The sequence below is a fragment of the Petaurus breviceps genome, unplaced genomic scaffold, assembly GCF_028583685.1.
Source record: "Petaurus breviceps papuanus isolate PSGF00001 unplaced genomic scaffold, PetGlider_PUasm1.0 175, whole genome shotgun sequence".
Taxonomy (NCBI): Eukaryota; Metazoa; Chordata; class Mammalia; order Diprotodontia; family Petauridae; genus Petaurus; species Petaurus breviceps.
Genome location: NW_027185764.1, coordinates 11,493,169 through 11,518,269, shown reverse-complemented (window position 1 = coordinate 11,518,269; position 25,101 = coordinate 11,493,169). Strand labels below are relative to the sequence as shown.

At 39.2% G+C, this 25,101-nt stretch overlaps 1 protein-coding gene across 1 annotated transcript in view; it reads left to right on the top strand.

The window, feature by feature from the left end:
- SDK1 (sidekick cell adhesion molecule 1) overlaps positions 1 to 25,101 on the top strand; it is a 1,154,843-nt gene that overhangs the window by 1,063,835 nt on the left and 65,907 nt on the right. Inside the window, exons 39-40 of the mRNA XM_069084769.1 lie at positions 19,978 to 20,093; positions 23,765 to 23,951. Of these exons, the coding sequence (XP_068940870.1) occupies positions 19,978 to 20,093; positions 23,765 to 23,951 (303 nt within the window). The remainder of the gene's footprint in view (positions 1 to 19,977; positions 20,094 to 23,764; positions 23,952 to 25,101) is intronic.

Here is a 25,101-nt window from a genome sequence, read left to right as displayed (position 1 = left end):
CTTCCTTCCTTCCTTCCTTCCTTCCTTCCTTCCTTCCTTCCTTCTTTTCTATTCAATCAACTCCAATGGCTTGCTGTTATCTCTAGTATGAAATATAAATTCCTCTGTTTAGCTTTTGAAAGCCTTCACAGTCTTGCTGCAAACTATCTTTCCAGTTTCAGTGGATATTAATTTCTGCCTCTAGTTTGTGATCTGGTCAAACTGGTCACTTTCTTTTCTTCACATACATCACTCTGTCTCCTATCCACTTTGCCCTGACCATCCTCCATTTCTGGAATGCATTCCCTCCTTACTTCCATCTCAAAAAACCCTGATCTTCCTTTAAAATGCAGCTCAAGAACCATATCTTATTTAGGAAGTCTTCCCTGATTTTGCCAACTGCTAGTGCTCTCCCTCCCAAACTACCTTGTAGTAAACTAGTGTGTATGTGTGTGTGTGTGTATGCACCCGTGTACACATACACATTTGTGAATATAGTCATATGTAGATTTCTTAGCTTCATATTTATGCTGTACATATTTACACATACTTATCTTCCCATTAGAATGTATGGTTCTTCCAAGCAGGGATTGTTTCCTTCTTTATACTTGTATCCCTAACACTTATAGCACAGGACCTGACCCATAGTAGATCAATAGGGAATTTGGTGGCAGCTACTGCCAGGTAGGGCTTCATAGTCAGCCTCTGGGACTACAAGTATCTTTTGGTGGTGGGGGGGGGGTCAGTTTCTTTTTTCTTCTTCTTTTTTAAAAGTGCAACATACTTCTATCTAGCTTGGCCAGAGAACCTTGAAAATATCCTAAGACTAGCATCTGATTTCTGAAGCTTAATCCTGAACCCTTAGGCATGTTAAATGACAATACAGAGAAAATGTCACCGTTAATCTCCACCCAACACAGGGTAGGCTTCAGAGATGGCCTTCCCCAGGACTCCTAGAGCCAGACTAAAGGGGGGTGAGGGGAAGAGGAAGGTAGCCTGATAAACATATAGGATTTTCTTTATTAATCCCAAAACTTTTACTAAAAGAGGAAAATTATATAACACATAGTTATATTGTTATTTTCAGTATTTTAATTGCTAGTGGTGGGATCAGTCACAAAAATTGAAAGCTGGGATGGACTTTGGACACCATCCAGTCCAAACCTCCTGTTTTTTATAGAGGGCAAATAAATTGCCCGAGGTCATACATAAGAAGTTATTGGCAAAGCTTTGATTAGGACACAGGCCTCCTAATTCCTAGTCCAGGACTCTTTTTAACTTTTGTGCTGGGGGGGGTGTTCTGGAATTTGTTTCTTTTAATAGTGATTCTTAGTGGAATAATGAAAGAGAACAGACTCATCTGCTGAAGAAAAATATAAATAAAAGGAAGGAACGGAGAAACTTGTAGAATGTGGATATCTGCTTTACTTCAACCCCCAAAAATAATGTTTTAATTACTTACTGTTTGTTGGAACAATGAAAAGAACTGCAGTTTCTAACTGTTTTAGCTCCCCCTAGTGACAATTAAAGCCAATCTAAGAGCCTATTAAATGGCATTAGCAAGGATCTGGATCTGCATGAGTTTGAAAACATAAGTTTATAATGAAGAGTAAATGACAGTAATTAAAGAAAAATTAATTTTGCCCTTCTGAGTTTCATAGGGTTGCAATCCCTCATCAGTGCCATTCAGTGGGATATTTCAGCAATGTATTATTGGAACACAAGATTAATAATGAAGTCATGAAAACAGCAGGAGACTTAAAAGTTTTTCAAGCTATTCACCCACTGCACCCGATGAGGAAGGGATACAAACATACAGAATCAAGATGACATCTGAACTTTCATGTTCCTCTGAAGCTGAAGCACATATTCTAATGATCACTTAGTGCCCTGATACTAGTAAGTCGCTGCCAAGAAGGTTAGACCCAGAATTTGTCTTGATGTAAGTCCTGGGCCTCCTCCAGATAGCAAGAGAAGATGTAAAACATCCCAGAATTGTCCCATTCCAGCACTGTCCCACCTAAGCATCATAAGCATTTGGTTTCTCATTTTGTTTGCTGTTCTGACACAACCATAACTACGAAGGACATCTTACTATTGAGACACACATAAGGAATGAGGCAAATAAAGCAGCTGGGTAGTTTTATTTTTTTAATTAGGGTTAAGGTTTGTTATCATTGTTCAGTCGTTTTTCAATCATGTCTGAGTCTCCATGATCCCATCTGGCGGTTTCTTGGTAAAGATAATGGAGCGATTTGCTCTTTCCTTCTCCAGCTCATTTTGCAGATGAGGTATCTGAGACAAACAGGGTTAAGTGACTTGCCCAGGGTCACACAACTGGTAAGTGTCTGAGTCCAGATTTGAATTCAGCAAGATGAGTCTTCCTCACTCTAGGCTTGGCACTATCTACTGCACCACCTGGCTGACCCAAATCATTAAGTTAAGGTTAATATCTGCTTAATGGAAAGTATTTTTAAAGTAAGTACTCATAGGAACAAATGAAACAACAGAATTAAAGAGACATCCCCCAGGACCAAAATTTCCAGAGTAAGAAAGAGTTCTTCAAGAAGCAGTAAAACAATTGTTGCTATGGAAATGGAAAGTTTAGACTGTGGTATCGTATTTGCCGGAAGTTTCAGATTGCTTCCTAAGCAATGGAAGTGACAGTAAACAGTTGAATTAGTAGTAGTAGAAGTCTCACCTCCATACCTAAAAAAGAGTTTTATAACACTGTTAAACTTATTAATTTTCATCACTTGGGGAAGAAAAACTGAGAGTGAATACCATGAACACAGACAGGCTTCCTGGATAGAAATGGATGAGCATAATTAAGGCGCATAGTCAGTACTTAATACATACTTTGTCCACCTCTCAATGAAGAGAACCCCAAATGCCATAAATTGTTACCTTGCATTGGTGAAGTATAAACAGCACCAGTCTTGGAGTCTCAAGAGTTTGATCCAAATCCTGTTCTGCTGCAAAATTTTGCTACCTAACTTTGTGGCCTTGGGCACTTCTCTGAGTCTCAGTTTCCTCACTTGTAAAATGATAATAATAATAATAATAACATTATTACTTACTGTACTATCCAGCTCATATGACTTGTGAAAAGCAAATTATCGTGCATGCAGAGTGGTTTGTAGACTATAAAGCATTATATAAATGTACATACTTATTATCACCACAGATTGATTTTAAAACTTTTAGCTCACTTAATTTTACTAGGACCCATTATCAGTTAATCAACATGTATTTATTGAGCTTCTTCTCTGCAGTTAGCATTGCACTAGGTGTTGTGGGAATACAGAATAGCACTAGACGATCTGTGTACTCGAACAACTTATTATTTTGTTAGTTAGATAAACTAGATTCATGAGACAATTAGAAAGCAATGATCCATACAGTTCATGTATGATCCAGTAGGAAATGTTATGGTTTAAAATATGCATTTAGTTCTGGGAGAGGAGAGATCAAGATGGACTGAAGTCATTGAGGGAGGCTTACTTAAAATACAGGATCATAGGTTAAGAGCTGAAAAAAACCTCAGAGGCCACTAAGTCAAACCTACTTGTTTTACAGAGGAAGTACCCAAAGAAACCAAGTTAAACAGTTTGCAAGTAGTAGAGGTGGGACTTGAAACCTTTGGTGTGACTTGAGCTAGACTATGAAGAAAGAGTAGGATTTTGATCATCAGAAAATGTTTCCATCCATCCTGAGGAGGGGAACTTAGAGTTCATGTTGGATACTCAGTCAATAAATATTTCTTAAATATCTACTGCATGTCAACTGCTGTACTAAGTATTGGAGATTCAGATATAAAGATGAAAGACAATACCTACCCTTAAAGAGCTTACAGTCTAATGGGGAAGATAACATGCAGAAGGAACCTGAAAAGCAGCTAGATACCATGTACAGGAATGTGATAGAGACTACAAACAAATAGAGCTGGATAGGAAATGAAGAGATGGTCTGCCCAGGCACCCTCCTTAAATAGAGGCTTTGGGAGGGTAGGTTGAATGTAGCCAGATTAGAGAGGACCTTAAATGTCGGGCTGGACCTGATCCCATAGACAGTCAGGAGCCTATATTCTTGACCTAGAAGGGAACATGATGAAAACATTGTTAACCTGATGACTTACAGGATGGCCATGTTTCCTGGCCAGCTTCTTTGTGGATTATCCCAGTGAATGGCAGGTTGCCTACCACTCAGAGTCATTCACTTGAACCAATGCCAGAATAACCCAGAGGCCACAATTATCCAGTACTAAGGTTCTTGGTACTGGATAATTGAGGAAACAACGCTTCTCTGTCACTGGCAGCTCCAGCCGAGCTTGTGTTTGAGATTGGAATCGTGTGATATTTTCTCCTTGTTAATAGTATAAGAGGAAAAATTCCCCTGCAAAGTGAAAAAAGCCACATAGATCTGATTCTACCCAGCTGCTTACTGGAACCTCAACAGAAAAAAATAAAATAAAAAAGAGCCTTTGGAAATAGCCCAGCCCAGCCAAAGTTCAGTTGAAAGGTCCAAATCTACTCCACCTCTCAGTCTGTTTACATGCACTATGAGTACTCATTTGAAGAGCAGGGAAGATGTTTTTCATTTGGATTAAAATTCCTAACCTGCTTGTTATAGGATTTCCGATTTTTATGGCCTGATTTGGATTTTGTTTATACATTTTCAAACTTTCTTTCTTGTAACCCTAAGTTTAAGTGAAAGATCACTGGGGTTCTGAAAAAAAAATATTCCTGTATTTGGAAATGACAGATGGTTTAACTATTTGAACCACTGCAATTCTCTTTTGTATTACTGCAATTAGGGAGGTTGGGCAGATGAGTTGTGGAAACAGGAAGGCAGTCATTTTTGCCATAGCCTTAATGAGGGTTTCATCCACTTTCCCAATCTGAGTCAGTTTGCAAGCAGTAGATTGAAAAAATGAGGGAGAGCCAGAGTCTCTGGGCCAGTATTTCTAAAATGGCCCCTAAAACCATGATTGCAGAGCTGGCTGTGTTTACAGGGGGTACAAGAAAGCCAAGTAAGGTCTCTCCAAGGTACTATAACTTCAAGAGATCTACCATTCTTGGGTGACTTGCCCCATATGTCTCTTTGTGTTCCGTTCTTTATTTCTTGGAGAAGACCCTTCTCACTCTAAAGTCTTATAATCACAAATTATGTATACTGGACTATATTGTGCACTGCTTGAGGTCTTTGGAAGTGAAAACTCTTAAGGATTTGGTCAATGATGACTGTGTCACAAGGTTTGCAACAGCTGTATTCTTAGTAACTATATCTGAGTACTTCCATATTCTCTCAGATATTCCTGTATCAGAGATCATGGGACCTTGACATTTTGGAGTAAGTTTATGTTTTCATTGAATCATAAAATTTTAAAGTTGAAAAGGAACTTAAAAGGATTTCCAAAAGTTTAATTCTTGGCTCATTTCTCCTCTATCCTAATATTCTTATTTCTTAGTGATCTCACTCCCACAAGCTCAACTCTCACCTCTCTGTCACTCTCAATTACATTTTTCTAGTATATTTCCCTTCTAAAATATGGAACTGCATTTCCAAATGTCACATTTAACTTATCCAAAACCAAGTTCATTATGTTCTCTATTCCCCTACCCCCGTGATTTCTTTATTTTTGCTAATGGTACCACTATCTTCCCGATCGCTTAGATTTGAAACCCTAGTGTCATCTTTAACTCTTCCTTCTCTATAATCCTGATGCCCAAACATCCAATAAATTGCCAAATCTTATAAATCTCTGCTTCTACAAGGTCTTGACCATCTGTCTTCACCTTTTCACATATAGTTCCGTATCCTAGTTTAAAACCTTATTACTTATCTCCTGGCATATATTGCAATAGTACAGCTCTGATTGTATTAATACTCAAAAACCTTCAGTGACCCCCCAGTTACCTTCAGAATAAAATGCACTCTCCTCAGCTTGGAATACAGGACCCTTCCTATATTTCCATCTTTAACTCCTTCTCCTCCTCTTCACTTCTCTTATATTCTAGTTAATCTAGATTATTTGCCAATTTGGAAACAAGCCTGCCTATTAAAAAATGGAGGAACTTGCTTGTGTTCTTCTTTCTTCTTAGAATATTCCTTCTTATCTCAACCTATTTTCCTACTAGTCTTCCAAGACCCAGCTTAAATGTTAGCCTCTTCCATGAAAATTTTCCTGAACCTCTCACCTGGAAGTTATCTTTTCCTCTTCTATCCCCCCCCCCCCACTGTACTTCATACCTTAAATTTTGTGATCTCTTTATGATTTTAGCTCTAAATGTGAATCATAACATTTTATATTACATTGTACAGATAATTTTAATATATTATAACTTCATATGTGCATGTCTTTTCTCCCCTACTAAATTATAGGCTTCTTAAGGATAGACGTCTTGTCTTATTCCACTTTGTATTCCCCACAATACATTGATGTAATTATTTCCTCCTGAGGTGCAGATCTATCCACAATCCATCATTTGTTAGACTTCTCCATGTCATCTTAGAAATGACTCTAGAGGGAGTTCACCAGTGAGTCTGGGGCCTTCTTGTAGGGTTTTAAATATTGAAGGGGTACCAGGGAAGCACGGCTGTTGCTACAAGAATGGCCCACCTCTTCTCATCATCCGTATCCTTGATGATTCTCTTTACATTACTTTTGATAGGCAATTGTTTGTGGGCAATATTTTGAAGCTTAGGCACTCCTACCATGAACCCCTCCATTACTCTTTATGACCCACCACTATGGCATTATGTGACATTCAGCCACGTGACATCGCTGGAAGAATATTAGCCTTAAGAAAATGGTTATTTATTTTGGGGAGAAGTTTGGAGTCACTAAAAAAACTATGTGCATTTTCCTAAATGCAATCCAGTCTCTTTTCTTCATCCTATTAAATTCGGGGCATCTGCAGTGTCTATGATAGAAACACACAATATATGTATATGTATATATTTAATAACCTCTAGCTTTAAATTATTCAAAGAATATATAACCCTTTTTGTTTTGATTCTGACTCCAGGGAATACTTACTAAAAATTATGTTGTGGTTATTGTAGAAATACGTGCCTGTAATGAAATAGTTACTACCCCATGTCAGACTGTGTACTACAAGGGAAGCTAGAAGGCTTGGGTCCTAACCCTTGCTTGTCTACCTACTAGCTGTGTAACCTTAGCTATTTGACTGACCCACTAACTGTGTGACTCTTTATTTCTCCTGGCTTCAGTTTTTTTCATTGCTAAAATGAAGGGGGTGGACATCTAAGTGGTACAGTGTATAGAGCATAGGGCCTGGAGTCAGGAAGATCTGAGTTCAAATCCAGCCTCAGATACTTACTGGCTGTATGACCTTGGATAAGTCACTTTAACCCTGTTTGACTCAGTTTCCTCTTCTGTAAAATGAGCTAGAGAGGGAAATGGCAAACCACTCCAGTATCTTTGCCAAGAAAACCCCAAATGGGGTCATGAAGAATCAGACACTACTGAAGGGACTGAACAACAACAAAAAATGAAGGAGTTGAATTAAGTTAAGTACAATTAGACAATTCAAGAAATAGTGTCAAAACATCTACCATGCTTCCCCGATAATAAGACACTGTCTTATTAATTTTTTTGGAAAGAAAAACACCAGAGGGCTCATTTTCAGGGGAGGGCTTATGTTGTTCTGCCTTAGCTCTCCTCCGCGGAACTGCTCTCAGTGGCGTCAGCAAGCAAATCACTGGGGAAGAACAGGATGACGTGCTCACTGCTGCAGCTCTGATTGGATGCAACTCGGAGCGTGGCGTGTGTTTCACCCGGAGGGGGGGACGGTGCATACAGAGGGTACCATAATGTAGCGTGTAGCACAGGGGATCACCTTCACTACAGTAGCAATCTCAATAGGGCTTATTTTCGGGGGAGGGCTTATTTTAGAGGAACCTTACACAGTAAGGGGAGGGCTTATTTTTGGGATAGGTCTTATTATCGGGGAAACACGGTAACATGTGTATCAAATCAGGTATAAAACAGGGAGCTGTATGCTTACCAAAACTATTTGCTGCTGCTGTGCAAGACATCCAATGCAGAGTCAGAATGGAAGAAGGTTGCCCTTTAGATCCTGAGATACTCCATATACTGTTTTTTATAGATCATATTATACACAGTACATTGAGAATCAGAACTCTGACAAGTCTTTTGTAAGACCCATGATCATTCAAAAGAGTTAGACCGAATCATCCACAAAGGACAAAGTAAGTGGACAAAGAAAAAACTGTTGTTCAGACTATAATATGCAGCTGGACGGACAGCTTTATCTGATCTATACACATACACACCTGCACAAACATATGTCTGCATATGTGTATGTATGTGTGTATTGTTGCTGAACCGCTGAATTACAGTCATTCTAGTTTAACCCTTTTTTTCTACCCCTAAAGAAATGGAAACCAAGAGAGAGAGAGAGAGAGATTTTTTCCAAGTCACATAGCTAGTTAGTATAAAACCTATGCCCCTAACCCCACCCCAGTCTAGTACATAGCCTGATACATGGAAATAACTATTTCATTATAGACATCTATCTCTACATTCACCAGAATAAAATCTTTAGTAGGTATTCTCTGGAGTCAGAATCAAAACTGAAAGGGTTATATAGGCTTTGAATAATTTAAAGCCAGTGGTTTAAGCCAACTTGCTCATCACTGACAGATTAATCTTCCTAAAATACTACTTTCATCATCCCCCTGCTGATAAACTTATAGTGGTTTCCTGTTATCTATAGGATAATTATAATAATGATAATGATAATCCCTCACATTTGTACACAGCTTTATAGTTTCCCAACACTTTCAGGCATATCTTGTTGGAGCCTTACAAGAGTTCTCTGAGAGGAGCAGGGAAAATATAATTATCTCCAGCTTATAAATGAGAAAATGGAGGATCAGAGAGACTTTGACCTACTTGTGATCACATGGTCAATAGGAAGCAGAATTGGGATTAGAATTCAGTTTTGGACTCCAAGTCCATACTTTTCCTAATGTGCCATACTGCCTAATCCTCACGACCCTTCATTTTTTTACTTTAAAAATTTTTATTGATGCCTTTTGCTTTAATCACATTCATTCTGGATACCCCTCCCCTTCGCCTACTCAACAAGCCATCCCTTATATCAGAGATTCAAACAAACAAAGAAAGATTGAGGTGAGGAAGGGAAGCTGTTTAGTAAAACTGACCAAGATATTGACCATTTCTGACAGTATGTTCCATAGCCATTGTCCTCCACCTTTACTCAGAAGAGAGGACAGTAGATTCTTCCCCAGGGTCAAGTAATCCTACCCTGATTTATTGATTCTTACTTCCCACCATGCCTTAACATTAAGCCAATTCTCTAGTCAGATTGCCTTAATTATGTCAAATGAAACTGTCATGCTCATTCCCACTTTCCTACAATTTTTGCTTAATCTACCCCTAAATCTTCTGTTTCCCCCTCACCCCACTATGATCACAAAACTTTCTGCCTCCTGTGTTTAAAAATATTGACAATCCTTCATATTGATCATAATTACTTGGAATTGGGAGGAAACTCAGAAGCCATGAAGCCCAACCCTAATCTGAACAAGATTTTGCCATTTTTCTTTGTCTGAGCTCCTCTGACATTGATGGTATAAAACATATACAACAGCGGATGTGTATTATTCTGCATTGTTTCTAGTCTGTAAAGGTCTGTGCCCCCAACTAAACTGAAGACTATTCTTTTTGTTTGTTTGTTTGTTTTTTTGCCTTTTGGAGAGCAATTGGGGTTAAGTAACTTGCCCAAGGTTACAAGGCTAGTTGTGTGTGTGTGTGTGTGTGTGTGTGTGTGTGTGAGTGTCTGAGGCCAGAAACGAACTCAGGTCCTCCCGACTCCAGGGACTGGGCTTTACTCACTGCACCACCTAGCTGCCCCCTGAAGACTATTGATTTCAATAAATACCCTCTGGGTGCTTGGTTGTTATTTGTAGCTGTAACACTCACCAGAAACAGTCAACATAACAATTGAACACCTGCTAAAGCAGAGCTTAAGGTAGGGGATGCTCCAGTTGTAAGATAAGAAGATACCTTTCTTTATGATTCAGGGCAGTGGTCCTCAACCAGTGAATCAGGATCTATCAGGAGATCTTAGGCTCTTCCTTGTACATCTCCAAGCCAGTTACTGTTCTCATATCTCCCCATTCTCATCAGATATTGGGATTCTAAGGAAGAGGGGAGCTCAGCCATTATCAGTGCCTACATTCTGGCACTGCATTACTCTTTTGACATTGTTACTATGTCATCTGTTCCATTTTTGTTTTTATTTGAACCCAAATGAGTTGAAACAAAATTGCATACTTTAATTTCCTCCTCAGAGATCTCAAAAGATAGAGGAAATGAAAAGTAATTGCACACACAAAAAGTTTGTGAATCCCTGACAAAGAGAGCTTGTCCCCTAAAATCACATGGAATCACTGAAACGCATATACCTTGGATTTAGCATTTAAAATATAGCATTGTTTGTTGGTTTTTTTTAAACATGCTTTGAGATAGTTAACAATTTCTTCCTCCATTCCCTTCCCTTCCCTTCCCTTCCCTTCCCTTCCCTTCCCTTCCCTTCCCTTCTTTCATTCTCCTTTCTTTCCTTCTTTCTTCCTTCTGATTCCTGACTGTCATATGAAGACCACAGAAGCACTCCTGTGGCTACTGTTATTGGCCCTCTGTTGTTATTCTCACCCTTATGGTTAAATCTCCTCAGCAAGCCACCACAGGCAGGAAAGGGTGACTGGGAGCTCCCACTTGCCAAGGATCTGAAGATGAAAGATTCTTCAATGGATAATTCAGTATGATACATGCCTGTGTCCCTGACTCAATCACATTTATATAAAAGATGGTATTATGCAATTGGAATGATTTTTCAAGTGTTTTAGGAAAGAAAAATGACCCAACACTTTGCTTTTAAATGTATATGGATGGATGCCATTTAGAAAATAAGCTTGTGGAGGGCAGGGTTAATAGCTGAGCATCTTGTTTTATATAACCTGGGCACATGTTTGAATGTATGCTTATAGCCATGTTCAAGTGATTCTATTAAGGAGGCTTTTGTTATTAGGAATTGAAAAAAGTTGTGCAGGGGCCAAAGTACTTGTGTTTTCCTGTCCACCCACCACCTCTTAAGATTCCGTCCCTGCATTACTCTTTTGACGTTGTTGCTATCTCATCTGCTCCATTTTTTGTTTTTATTTGAACCCAAATGAGTCGAAACAAAATTACACACTTAAAACACCTTTATTTATTCAAAGAGCTGTAGAGTCTAAATAATTACATAGACCTGAGGTGCTTGTGTTGGTATGCTTTACCGTAATGGAACAAATATGGGCTGGCAAAGCTGCTGCAAGAAGCAGATTCTGTTGGTGAATTATTTTTTCCTCTAGATTTCAATGGTAAAATCTTATATGTTGTTCTGTAGAGTTAGCACAGGATATAATTTAAATTATCCTGAAGGAGTTTTTTTTTTAGTCACATAAGGGGAAAAAATCAATTTGATTTAAAAATAAGCAGTGTATTCTTTTTTATGTATCTATGGTCTTAAGTCATAGATTTGGTGGTTGGTTGCTCCCTCCAATGATCTAGATTGAAATTCACCTTTTCTTTTCCATGTCTTCCTATAAAGCCTTCATCAGTGGTTCACTCAACATGGATATCTTAGACCTCTTGGATAGTGTGGGTACCAATGGAACATGGGAGTTATCTGTCTTATCTAATACTCATACTACATACTCAGCCTAGCTTCATTTCCATTTGTACATATTTTATATCTTTTTTATGTGCAATTCCATGTTAATAATAATGATCAGAGGCAGTTAAGTGGTATAATGAATAGAGTATTGGATCTGGAATTAGGAAGACGCAAGTTCAAATCCAGACTTAGACACTTACTAGCTAGATGATGCTGTGAGACTTACTTCATTTCTGTTTGCTTCAGCTTCCTCATCAGTAATTGGGAATTTCACCTAAGTCGCAGGGTTATTGTGAAGATCAAATGAGATGATATTTCTAAAGTGCTTACCGCAGTGCTTGGCATATAGTAGGTGTTATATAAATGTTCATTGCCTCTTTAGATAACTCTGTGTGTGTGTGTGTGTATGTGTACTTAAGCCTATTTATACCCGCCCTGGATCTCTCCATTGCCCTTTAGATGAATCACAATCTAAAATTTGTGGATTCCATGTTTCATTGACATGTAGTATATTGCTGGAATTAAGTTGATGCTTCAAATTGAGAAAAACTTGGCATCATAAAGAACACTGTATATTTTTTTTTCCAAATGCCATCTAGCCAATTCACTTCTTCTTAGTCAGTTCTGGGTCTTGTCCATTTTCAGTGTCTATCTACAATGCATAGTGTGGCATACCTTTGCGGAAGACCAGCTCCTTTGGTGTGAGGGTTTCCAAGACCTTTTCAGAGCTGTTTACCCACCTTTGGTGTTCACCTGCCACCCAACTCTCACTTGTGACTTCAAGAAGCTATAACATTTGCAGCAGTCAGACCCCAGTAAAATTTCTCTGTAGATGGGCTAAACTAGGTTGAGGGTAATGGAGGAGTCAAACCCATCAGTGAGTTGGTGAGCGGTGTACGCCAAGCATATGAAGACTTACCCTTGTGGAATGAGTGGATGAAAGCAATTTGCTCCAATGACCATGAAGACAACTGAAGTAGACACTGTGTAGTGCTTAGAGCTTGGTTAGATATTGAAGATGCCAAGGTCATCCACTGCATTCTGGGCCATCACCAGTTGTCTTGGTTTTTGTCTCACCACCAGACTCTGATGACTCTGGAAAAGAGGATAAAGCTGGTGACTTCTTACAACTGTATTTCACTTAAATACAATTTTTGTGTAAATTGAAAGATGTCAGGCATACTATTTTTACCTACCTTAAATCCTATGGCAGCAGGCAAGTGATGAAGTAGCAGGTGCAGATACACTGGGAATTGTAGTCACAGCCCTGTATACAGGCAGCTCAGGTCATAAGGTTGTCTTCTCACTGGACTTAAACAGCTGTGGAATTCAGTAGTGCCCTGGGTATCTGAACAGCCTTTTTAAAGGACCACACTGCTCAACTCCTGACATGAAGAAGGGACTAGAAAAGGTGTCCTAAAAATTGTCTGCTTCACCCAAACTAACCCTGACCTACTTACCACAGCAGACAAGGATCTTGTCTTATGGTCAAAACACAAAAACATGTACAAAAACTATCAAAGATGATTCCACTCACCAATGGTACATAGAATGTGTGCACGGTTCATGGACGACATGAAATCCAGTACATTTTAAAGATACATCTCAGCAGGTATCACATCCAAATAGTAACCCTAAATGAAACAAGGCTGGCGAAAGAAGGCTAACCTACCTAAGTCAGAGCTGGATACATGTTTTTCTGGAGTGACTGCAGTGATGGGGAGCTAGCATAGGTTTCACAATCAAAGCTAATCTAGTTGACAAGCTTGTATACCTCCCAAAAGGAGTGAATAACAGGCTCATGACAATGTGATCGCCATTTGCAGTAAAGCACCATGTTTCCTTCATCAGTACCTATGCTCCACCATAATGATCCCTGATGAGGTCACAGAAAAATTTTATGAAGATCTAGAGACCCTTATCATCTATGTGTCAGAGGAGGACAAGCTTGTAATTCTGCGTGACTTTAATGCCAAAGGAGTGACAGACTATCAAACTTTGCAGGGAGCCCTTGGGAGGAATAGAGCCAGAAACACGGTCACTTACTACTGAAGGCTTGTGTTTCTCATGACTTTCTCATCGCTCAGACTGTCTTCTGTTTACCTAAATGAAATAAAACCTAGTGGATGCACCCTTGCAACAAACATTGACATTTAATAGATTATTTCACTGTGAGGAGAAGAGACAGACCTAATGAAAGTGATGTCTGATACAAAGTGCTGAACTGATCACAGACTTATCCTTTCCAAGCTAAACATTTGTATTCAAAAAACACTTAACATCAACAAATCAGAGTACTTTTTCAAGTGTGAGCAGTTCATTGCTAATGTGGAAGGAAAGCTGAGCCAACATATGGTTGGCAACAGTTGAGAAGAAAAAGAGGGGACAGCTTTTAGAGATTTGGTGTACAGAAGCACATTTACTCATCTGGGCCAGGGAACTCACAAGCACACATCAAGACTGATTTAACAAAAATAAGATGATGAAATTCAGGAGTTTCTGAACAAAAATAAGAACCCCACAGGGTTTACCAGCAGGATAGTCCTTCTCTAAGAAGGCTGTGTTTAACTGCATCAAAAGCAAATTGCAAGTGAAACTTAGATTTATGATTCTTGGCTCAGTAAGAAGGAAGATGAAATTCAATTTTATGCTGATAGTAACAATTTCAAACATTTTTATGGTGCCCTGGAGGCTATTTATAGGTCAAAGACCTATCACACATCTCAACTACCAGCATTGATGGAGACACATTGATAATGATAAGGATATGATCCTGAAGAGATGGGCTGAACACTTCCATAGTGTTCTCAACAGACCATCATCAACCAATGCTGAAGTCATTGACTGTATTCTTCAGTTTGAAGTCAGTCCTCAATAGCTGAACTTCCAACTGAAGAAGAGATTTTGAACGCTATTAGGCTCCTCTCATGTTGCAAAGTACCTGGTGCTGATTCTACTCCAGCTGAGATTTACAATGCAAACATCCACTACTCATACAAAAGCTGAGAGAAATGTTCTGGGTTATATAGCAAGAGGAGGTTATCCCCTAAGAGTTCAAGTATACCTCCATTGTCTATCTCTATAAAGGAAGAGGAAATAAGTTGTTTTGTGACAATCACAGGCGGTCTCTGTTTTAGTCATTGTCACAAACGTTCTTGTCAGAGTCCCCGTTAACAGGCTAATCCTTTACCTGGAAGATGGTCATCTATCCAAAAGTCAGTGTGGGTTCAGAAAGGACCAAGGAATGGTTGACATGGTGTTTGCTTCCCGATAGATCCAGGAGAAATGCCAAGAGCAGAACAGAGGTTTATACATAGCGTCTATTGATCTGACCAAGGCGTTTGATAGCGTCAGTCATGATGGCTTGTGGAAGATCGTACTAAATTTGGTTGCCCAGAGAACTTTATTGATATTGTATGCCAGTCCCATGATAGATAGCATGCTTACATGATTTCTGCAGTGCCCTCACCCTTTCCCAGTCACCAGAAGAGTGGAGCAGGGTTGCTGTGCTTGATTCCATGCTTTTTAGCATGATGCTTTCAGCAGTGTTGTCAATCATCTTCATTGAGGATGACAGTGGCACCAAGGTCAGCTGTCACACTAATGACAAATTATTTAACTTGGAAAGACTACAAGCCAACACTAAAGTGGAGAGGTAGTTGGTGCATAACTTTGTTCCAAGATAATTGTGCACTCGATGAAGCCTCTGAGCCTGAGATGCAATTACAGTATGCATCTATTCTCTGCCCCTTGTGCTAATTTTGGCCTAACAATTAACACCAAAGAGACTGAAGTTCTCCACCAGCCAGCAGCATATCCATACATGGAACTATCAAGTACAGAAAACGGAGAAATTTGAATATGAGGGAGTTCACTGACCTTGACAGTCTATGCTCCAGGGACATATACATGGTTGATGAAGTAGGTGACAGACACATTGCCAGAGCTAGCTCAGTGTTTGGGAGGCTCTGAAGGAAAATGTGGAGAGAAGAGGTATTAGGCTGCCTACCAAACTGAAGGTCTACAGAGCCATTGTGCTGACCTCATTGTATGCCTGCGAAACATGCACAGTACACCAGTGCCATGCCAGGAAACTGAATCACTTCCACTTGAATGGTCTTAGGAAGATTCTGAGGATCACCTGGAAGGATAAGATACCAGACACTGAGGTCCTTTCTGGAGCCAGACTTCCAAGCATTCAAACTCTCCCGCAGAGAGTGCAACCCCAGAGTGTTGGCCACTTTGTTCAAATGTGAAACGTATGTTTGCTTAAAAGACTATTTTACAGAGAACTCACACAAGGCAAGTGCTCATATGTAGCCTTGAGGCCACAGGTTCCCCATCCTTGCTAGATCAATGTCCCTTAAAAAAAGGGATCATTCTCATTGTCTTTGTGTTTCCTATGGTATCTAGCATAGTAATTTGCATGTATATGTGAGCACTAACTTTCTATTTGATGAATGTGTCATGGAATTACTTTTCCTTTCTTCCATACTTTGAGATATCTGTGTAGGAGTAAGAAGAGGAGAAGGGGGATGAGGACAGAGAGTTCACTGTCCATAAAATCCCTCATTAGAGTAGCCACTGATGTTGGGTGAGTTCCACTCTTCCATATTGTAGATGTAGCCATCCCTGAAACATTAGGAGTTTGGCTAACTTTTTGCTGTCCTATCTCAGCTTAATGTACTACCTTCAACTTTGTAGCTGAGACAATATTTTTATTTGGTGTGAGACGAGAGAAGGCAGATGGCAATTTCCACCTAACTTAAATTTCTTGGTCATCCTCTTGATAACCTCACTGTATTTATTTTTGAAAAACAGGATCCTTAGATGGGAAACACTCAAGAAGGAGAGTATGGAAGTGTCTGATGCTTTCTTAGCAATTGGAGTTCACACCCATGTCTGCTGTGAAATATTGTCCAACCACCAGCTAATATCCAACAACAGTCAATGAACTAATCTATATTAGTTTCTGTTTCCAACCAAATGAATTATTGTTTAACGTATCGCTAATTTCCTCACCAGTGGCTGTTAGTATATTGAAATGGCTTTGGGTAAGGCTGGAAAAATACTAATTCTAATAAAACCTTTTACTGTAGCCCAGTCAAAACATATATACGAATGGGAGTTAGTGAGTCTGACAGGGCAGGACACAGTCGCACAAAATTTGGGACATAAATAAGCATTCATAGTTAGATCCCTCCAACTATTCAGAAATTTTAGATGAGGTAATTCTGTGTACTCTTTGTATTTGAGATTGCATTAAATGAATTTGGGTTATGTGAAAAGTAGTTTTTTTTTAAAGTTTAATTAGTTCCTCTTTCAATTCTGGGTATACCATAACAGTACGATCTCTGCAAAAACACATCTTTGACAAAACATTATTCATAGAATCATACATTTAGAGCTAGAAGGCTTCTCAGAGGCCATGCAGCCACAACCCATTTATTTTAGAGATGAAGGAACTAAGACTCAAAAAAGTTGAGCAGCTTTGCCCAAGGTCATACCGGTAAGTATTAGATCCCAAATTTGAACTCAGTTCCTCTAACACCAAATCTATCACATTGATTATTGCACCATACTGCCTTAGGAGACCTTTAAGTTGCAAAGCTAGAATCTTCAATATGTATCTCAGATTAAGCTAGCATTGTGCCAGGCAAATAGAGGCATTAAATAAATGATTATTGAAGGAATGCATTGGCCAAAATTTAGTTTAATAGGGTCTTACAACATTATGATGAGGTTTGAATTTAACATATTAATAGCATTGTTATGAAGCCAAGTTTTCATGGGCAAAAGATTCAGGATTTGTCTCTACTTGACAAGACTTCTTTTTTGGGTTAGACAGCCTGCTCCTAGGAGACACGAATGACTTAAGGCCAAAATACTGTAAGTAATGCCATTCATGGGATAGGTTCATCAACTGTGACATGAGGTATTAAGCTAAGGTCTCACTTTTGAACCTTAAACTTTTCATTTCACCTTGAAAAGTGGTTTCTGTACAATCTCCAAATCAGCATATGTCAATGATTCTTGAACTGGGATGCTTTTTAAAAATAGTTTCATGCATTTAAAAAAGCATTTCAAGCTTATATTTGTGTTCCTTGCACAACAAATGTTAAGTCAGTAGACTGAAGAGATTATGACTTATAGAACGCTTTATCAGTTCTAAACTAAACACAATTTACAGCTAAACAAGGACTGCATTTGGAGCTGTAAATAGTGGTGCCTTCTTTAGAGCACAGTTCTGTCTGTCCTCCTGTCCGGGCAGGAAACAGGCAGTTTTCACAGTCCAACTAATAAATCTCAAAGCTGACAAACTTTTCTCTCTTTTTATGCATATTTCTTTTCCCAATTTGTTCCATCATCCAAAAAATCCTTGTCACCTGCCCCAGTTTTTTGGTAGCTCTGAAAGGCTCTGATTCAGCCTGATACTTCAGAACTGGGAGTTGTCAGCTCAGAGGCAGCCCTGCTGAGGCAGACGTAAGTTGGAGACAAATACCAGGGGGCTTCCATAGGATCATTTGTAGGTTCCTAAGAGGACCAGCCAGTGCCTGCTTCCCAGTGAGAAGATGGAGTTCATTCCAACCCCTCTGAAGATGAGTCCGATTCTGGTTTTCCTTGCTCCAAACCCATCTCACACATTTAGCAACATCATTGAAGGAGAACTTTAGACAAAATAATGCGCAAACAGTTTTAACAGAGTATTCGGGTAATGGCCATGTTCAATTTTGCCTTTCACATTTTAATTGTACAACAGTAATTTTGCGATAGAGTTGCCGATGGCAAACATGCAAAAGACATTAACTTTATTTATGTTTTGGATTATTAATGTGGCTGTTAAAATTCCTCCAGTTAGTTTTGATTGAATTGTTTTTTTGTGCGATTCTGTTGTTTAATGGAGCGGTAAATAAGAATTTTTGATAATGAGCTTGAGCATCTGTCACAACAACCTGGCGAGGGTTATTAACATTTCCATTAACGGCAGGGTGGGCAGTGATAATATGGAAACCACACAGTTAGAACAAAATAAATAGTTGGTGTCAGGCTGAGTGGGTGTTAATTACTATTTTATTTTATAACCTGGGAGGGGGGGGATTAAAAAGATTTTTTGAGGGGGGAGGTTGTGGGGAGAAAGTGACTTATGAAGGTCATTCTCTCCAGAGAAAGCCTCTCCAGAGAGACAGATAAGCAGGGCTATCTCCCTTGGCCAGCGAATGTTTTATCGCTTCTATTTACAATCTATAAACAGGCACAGAATAAAAAGGCAGCCTTCATAGGCACTGGGGACAGAAGCTGAAAGAGGAAGAGGAAGAGCATGGCTGCTTTCTGCCTTGCCTTTCCAAGGCCAGTCTGGGGAATAGTAGGAGGGATGCTGAACTTTTGCTTCTGGAAGGGCACTGAAGGCTGCGGAGAAAGACATCCAGTGCCCACGCATCAGTTGCTCAGCTCAGGAACGGATTTTATTTGGTCAGGAAGGGGGGGTTTTGTGGGGTCCAGGTGGAAGTAAAGATTACATGTAGTCGTGAGCAGCACAAGCAAATGAGACCAAAGAAAGGAGAGTTATCTGAAATGAAAGAGCCTAGAATGAAACTTTGCCTGTATTAGCAAAATGTAATGAGAAGAAAAATTCTTTAAAAACATAAATCCATTTACTTCCCATTTTATGGCGATTGGCTTGTGCTTTAGAATGGTTGTGAGGTGATTTGCCCCTGATTCTCTTTCAATCAATCACCTCTTCATTTTTGCATGGGAAATTCAGCCCTAGTGACATAAAAACAATATTCCTACAGCCTCCTCCCCCAGGGTGGCAGAGTAGGCAGGTAGAAGAATGAATTTGTCTTCAGAAATTAGAAACTGAAATTGCCCCCCAGAGGGGAATTTCAAAAGATTAGCTCTAAAGTCTGAAAGGAAAGGAATTTGGAGGTTTGTTTCTACCATTGTCTTCCTGGTGCACAGAATTGTTTTGTATCCTCTCTGGTCTTATCTAGATAAAACTGAGAACATGGGCTTCAGTGAAATGTAACTGGTGCTCATTCAGCCTGTATTGTGCATTTATCTGGAATTTCTGTGTGGAAGAATGAGATAGTTTCAAAGCTGATTAGCTTGCTTAACTTGTGTAAAAAAACAGTAGGAATCCAGACACACACACACACACACACACACACACACACACACACACACGAATGAAGGCATAGCCTCCTTCCTGGTCTTGTGTCTGATTACATTCCTCCTTTAATTCTCTTTATTTCCTGTTATTCCCTAGCACCAGCAATGGCTCCACAGAATATACAAGTGAACCCTCTCACTGCAAGTCAGCTGGAAGTCACATGGGACCCACCTCCTGTGGAGAGTCAAAATGGGATCATACAAGGATACAAGGCAATACCTCCTTTGATTGTCCCCCACCCCCCAAAAAATGGTTGTGTTTATTTCCTTTTTTCGTCAATGACCTAGGAGATTATGGTGTTTGAACTCTGGCCCCTGTTATTGTTTACAATCACCTTGGTTTACTGTTTTCTGCTTGTTTTCTCAAAAAGCTAGGTGTAATACTACCATTAGCTTATCCCATGGGGAATTGTTGTTTTGTTTTCCTGTTAAATTTATGAAACAAACTTCAGCCTAGGAAGCATTTTCTTGGTTACCCCAAAATCAGAATAGAATGATCGATCCAGACAATATGCATTGCTTCCCCAGGATAGTCCCATGGCAAGGAATCAATTGCCCAAATAAAGCCTAAGGCACATACTCTCTCAGTTGACTGTGAAATAGGGTAGGGAGCCCCTAATTCTGCTCCCATTATGTGAATCATCAAGTGACTTCATTGAGGGTGCTAGTGAAGGGGGGCATGGCTATGTGGAGGAGTAGAAAGAGTAACTGGAAGTCAGGACACTGGAGTTCTCATTCCAGGTGTTCTGCTAACAAACTTTGTGGCCTTTGACAAGTCACTTTGTGACTCTGGCTTCATTTATAAAATGAGAGGGTTGAAATAGGACTGGCATTAAAGTTCTTTAGTTTTGCATATGTTAGATACTGCCTGATTGGAGAAAAAAAAGAGAAGTCCCTCTCCACTCACCATACAAACCAAACAGACAAGAGTATTTGCTGAACATGGAGTCAGGAAGACCAGAATTCAAATCTGGCCTGAGATACTCAATAACTAGCTGTGTGACCCTGGATAAGTCACTTAAACTTTTTCTGCCTTGGTTGTCTAATCTGCAAAATGGGGATAATAATAGCACCTACCTCCCAAGGTCATTGTGAAGGTTGAATGAGATAATATTTCTAAAGTGCTTTGCAAACTTTAAAATGTTATATAAATGCCAACTATCATTGTTATTGTTAGTTATTTTTTATTAGCTAATTCAGACAGTAGAAAGAACTAATAAAGTTGCTCCATTTTAAAGACTGCCTCCACTCAGAGAACACGAGATCCATCTAGATCAGTTATTCCAGATCTGATGTAAAGTTTCAATATTTTGCCTTTAGAAAACAAATGCCAAGGTATTTTCTGCAGGAAGAAAAAAGGAAAGAAGCAGACAAATTCTCCATTTCTAGAATTAATATCTTCTTCTGGTCCATTGGAGACTTAGTTTATCAGCCACAAGGATCTGTGGGCTAGGCTGCCCTAATGAATATTGGGCCAATTAAATGTCCATTTAAAATGATTTTTGTAGGTGTTTTATGAAAATTAATACCTTCCTCCATCACACAGCTGTTAAGATGATTAATGAGGTAATGTACAACAAAGTACTTCAAGCTTTGTGTTTGGAGGAAAGGTGCTATTTATGTATGTGCAAAATATGCTTTTAATTTCCTTAATGAGAAAGACATTGAACCTGAATATTGATCTTGAGTTAGAGAGCCTTACATTACAATGGCACCCCATTTGGTCAGGTCACTGAGAAAGGGCTAGACTGCACTGCTCAGGGTGGAAATAAGCAATTCTAGTTTGACAGTGGATGTTTTTGCCTTGCCCTCCCCTAGTATATCTATATGCTAAGCAAAAACCCTAACCCAATAGGAACATTTTGATATTCTTGCTTGGCAGTTTTCTTTAGTATGTGGATAGCTGCTTTGATAATCTGTCTTGAGTTTGAATCCATGAAGCCAAGGTGAAGTTTGGGATTGGCCTTGCCTTCAAATATCCTAGTTAGAATTGGCTGAGAGTAAACATTTTCTAGCCAATAGAGTCTATGGAGAACCATTGGCACCATTGGTAGCAGTCTCCTCTCCGAACTTCATTCCTTGGGTGTTGGGTTGATCATGATCAGATGAAGGCTGTAAGAAGGTAGTTGTATATAAGAGAAAAACGAGAATCTTTCCCATATTACTACTTGAGCCTTTGGTTCTTCATTTGTGCTTTTTTGGTCTAAATTGTTTTGAGAAAGCTAACTGAAATGGGAATAATCTTTGATAAAAGATGAAGCTTTGAGAGGCTAGATGTTTTATCTAAAATTAGAGGATTCAGGCAAGAGTTAAAAGACAGTCCAAAAGAAAAGCATCCAAAAGATGCTGGGCAGAACTAGGCCCTTTCTCTGGAAAAGATCATGGAAGAAGTTAGTGACAAAAAGCACTTAATTATATAAGAAACAGCAATCCCTTTTAAAGCCAGGTCTTTTTAGCTAAAATGTAACACTGTTGTTAATCTAAGCAAATGCTCATCGCCCACCAAAAAATTAACCGCTGAGGATGAAATGCCTTGCTCTTTAAATTAAGAAAGTCTAAAATTCTAAATTCTTTATTTTGAAATGTTAATAAGTAATTCCTTTTGGTTCTATAGGCATCAATGCCAATAACAGGTTGCAGGAGCTCAGAAGTAATCTTACTGCCTTTTAAAAATTTAATTTTTAACTTAAATATCTCTTTTCTTTCCCACCTTCCCTAACGTCAGAAAAGAAGAAAAACAAACCTCTTGTAAGAAGTATGCATATGATTAGGCAAACAGATGCCTGCATTGTCCATGACCCTGAAATATATGTCCCAGTCTAAAATCTGAGTCTGTCACCTCTGTTAGGAAGGGGATAGCATGGTTAATCATAGGTCCTCTGGAATCATGGCTGGTCATTGCATCAAATCAGTGTTCTTGAGTCTTTTTAATTTGTCTTTATGGTGTTGTTATTATTCTGGTTAAGCTCACTTCATTCTACATCAATTCATTTAAGTCTTCCTAGATTTTTAACTTAATTTTTCTTGCAGTTAATGAAAATCTATCTTTCCTACATCATATCTCCATACCTACCCTCCACATACTTCCCCAAAGGGGGGAAAGAAAGGAAAACAAAGTCCTTCTGACAAACATACAATCAAGCAAAACAAACTCCCATGTTGGTGATGTCCCCCCCCCAAAATATTTTCCTCAATATACACTCTGAGTCCAATACCTAGTAGGGAGTGGGTAACATGTTTTCTCATGAGTGTTCCTGCTTATTTCATGGCCATATGATCCTCAAGTCCTGACTATAGCCCTATTTGCTCATGTGCGACAGACAGAGTTCCTTCAGGATGACATGCAGACCAGAGAGCATCTCAAGTGTTGAGAATTCTCAATAGAATCGTCCTTTATTTATGTCTGGATCACTTTTATTTGGGAATCAGTAGTTCTCATGGAAAGATCTGGTTATGTCTGTTCAATAACTGCATTCAAATTCTGCCTCTGATATATACTTCTGGGTGACATTTCACTTTACCAAAATGAGTTCCCTTTGCCAGTGAAATTGCAGGTCTAGTCCATATCCCCATCCCTTTCTCTTGTAAAGCAGCGTAAAGCTTCAGTTAGGAGGACCTGGGTTCCAGTTCTGTCTCTGACATATTCTGTCTGTATGTCCCCAGGTAACCTCCTAAGACTATGACAAGTGGAACATATGTTGATCTGCAACAGTATGAGGAGTTTCCTTATCAGGAGTTTCTTATGCTAATAAAATTATAGATCTGGTGGGGGGACATGAGAGGGAAATGTATAAAGTATACCCCTTTTTACTGTGAAGTGAGAGGCACATTAGTTCAACCTTCTCATCAAACTCTCTTTTACCCACTCTTTCTCTTCCTAACAGATATATTACTGGGAAGCAGACAGTCGGAATGAAACCGAAAACATGAAGGTTCTTTTTCTCCCAGAGACTATGGTCAAGCTGAAGAACCTGACCAGTCACACCAAATACCTGGTCAGCATATCTGCCTTCAATGCAGCTGGAGATGGGCCCAAGAGTGAACCCAGACAGGGGAGAACACAGCAAGCTGGTAGGAGGGCATATTCATTCTTGAAAAACTTGGATAGAACATTTGGAGAGGATGATCCTATATCCTCTTTGTGTGAATATGTGAGGTGGGCTTTGAGGTATGTTCATATAGCTTTGCAAATTGATTTCCAAACCACTATAAGACAGGTACTGTGGACTTGTAAATATTACTTAGGCAATCTTGAGAAGAAGGTAAGACAAAGAAAGGATGCTTTGGTGAGATCTTAGCCTGTACCCCACAGTTCTCTAATGAAGTATACAACAAAACAAAACTATTAATATAAATGCTTTGACCAATGCTATTTTCCCAGTAATATACTTAATGCATTATAACCAACCTCTGCTGTAACATTGTCTCACTACTCTCCTTTTCATAACTTTGATTTATAAAAATGTATTAGGAAATTTTGTTTTAAGACATTAATTTCTAACATTTTTCCTGTGGAACTAGTTGCCTCTCTATATGGTGTAATTTTTTCTCCTTTTTTTAGAAAGGGGTTTTATTACTGACTTTTCCTCTTACACCATAATCATTTCTGAATATATCCCACCCTCAACCAATGAGCTCTGTGGCAATTAAGAGAAACAGTTAAGCATAACAAACTGGCCCAATATTGATGTCTAATAGTGTATGTAACATTCTATATCCCCTTCCCAACCACTACCTCTACTGAAAAGTGGGAGACATTTTCATCAAATAAATGACAGTAGGTAGGGTCTCCCTGTTTGACAATGGTCTTCTTTATGTGCTTCCTCAATCTGGTCTCTCAGAGTGTATCTTCTAGGTGTGTAAAAACTGTTTTTCCAGATGTTTAAGAGATATCTATTTCCTCTCAGTCACATAGGAAAGCTAATGCCTCCAACTCCCCTATTTTTTCATTTCAACTTTTATGTTTGGACCATCACTTTCCCTCTGACTTAACTTCCATTTACCTCATCTTCTAACTCTTGAGAAGTTGTATTACAGCCAGTTCCCAGACAAAGACATGTGTTTCCATTAGTTCAAGCTAACCATTGTTGCTCACCACTTCCCTTGAAGATCCTGAATGACTTAACATTGTCACAGATTAACATTAGAGTCAGTTTCTCTCTTTCCTTCCCTCCCTCTCTCTCTCTCTCTCTCTCTCTCTCTCTCTCTCTCTCTCTCTCTC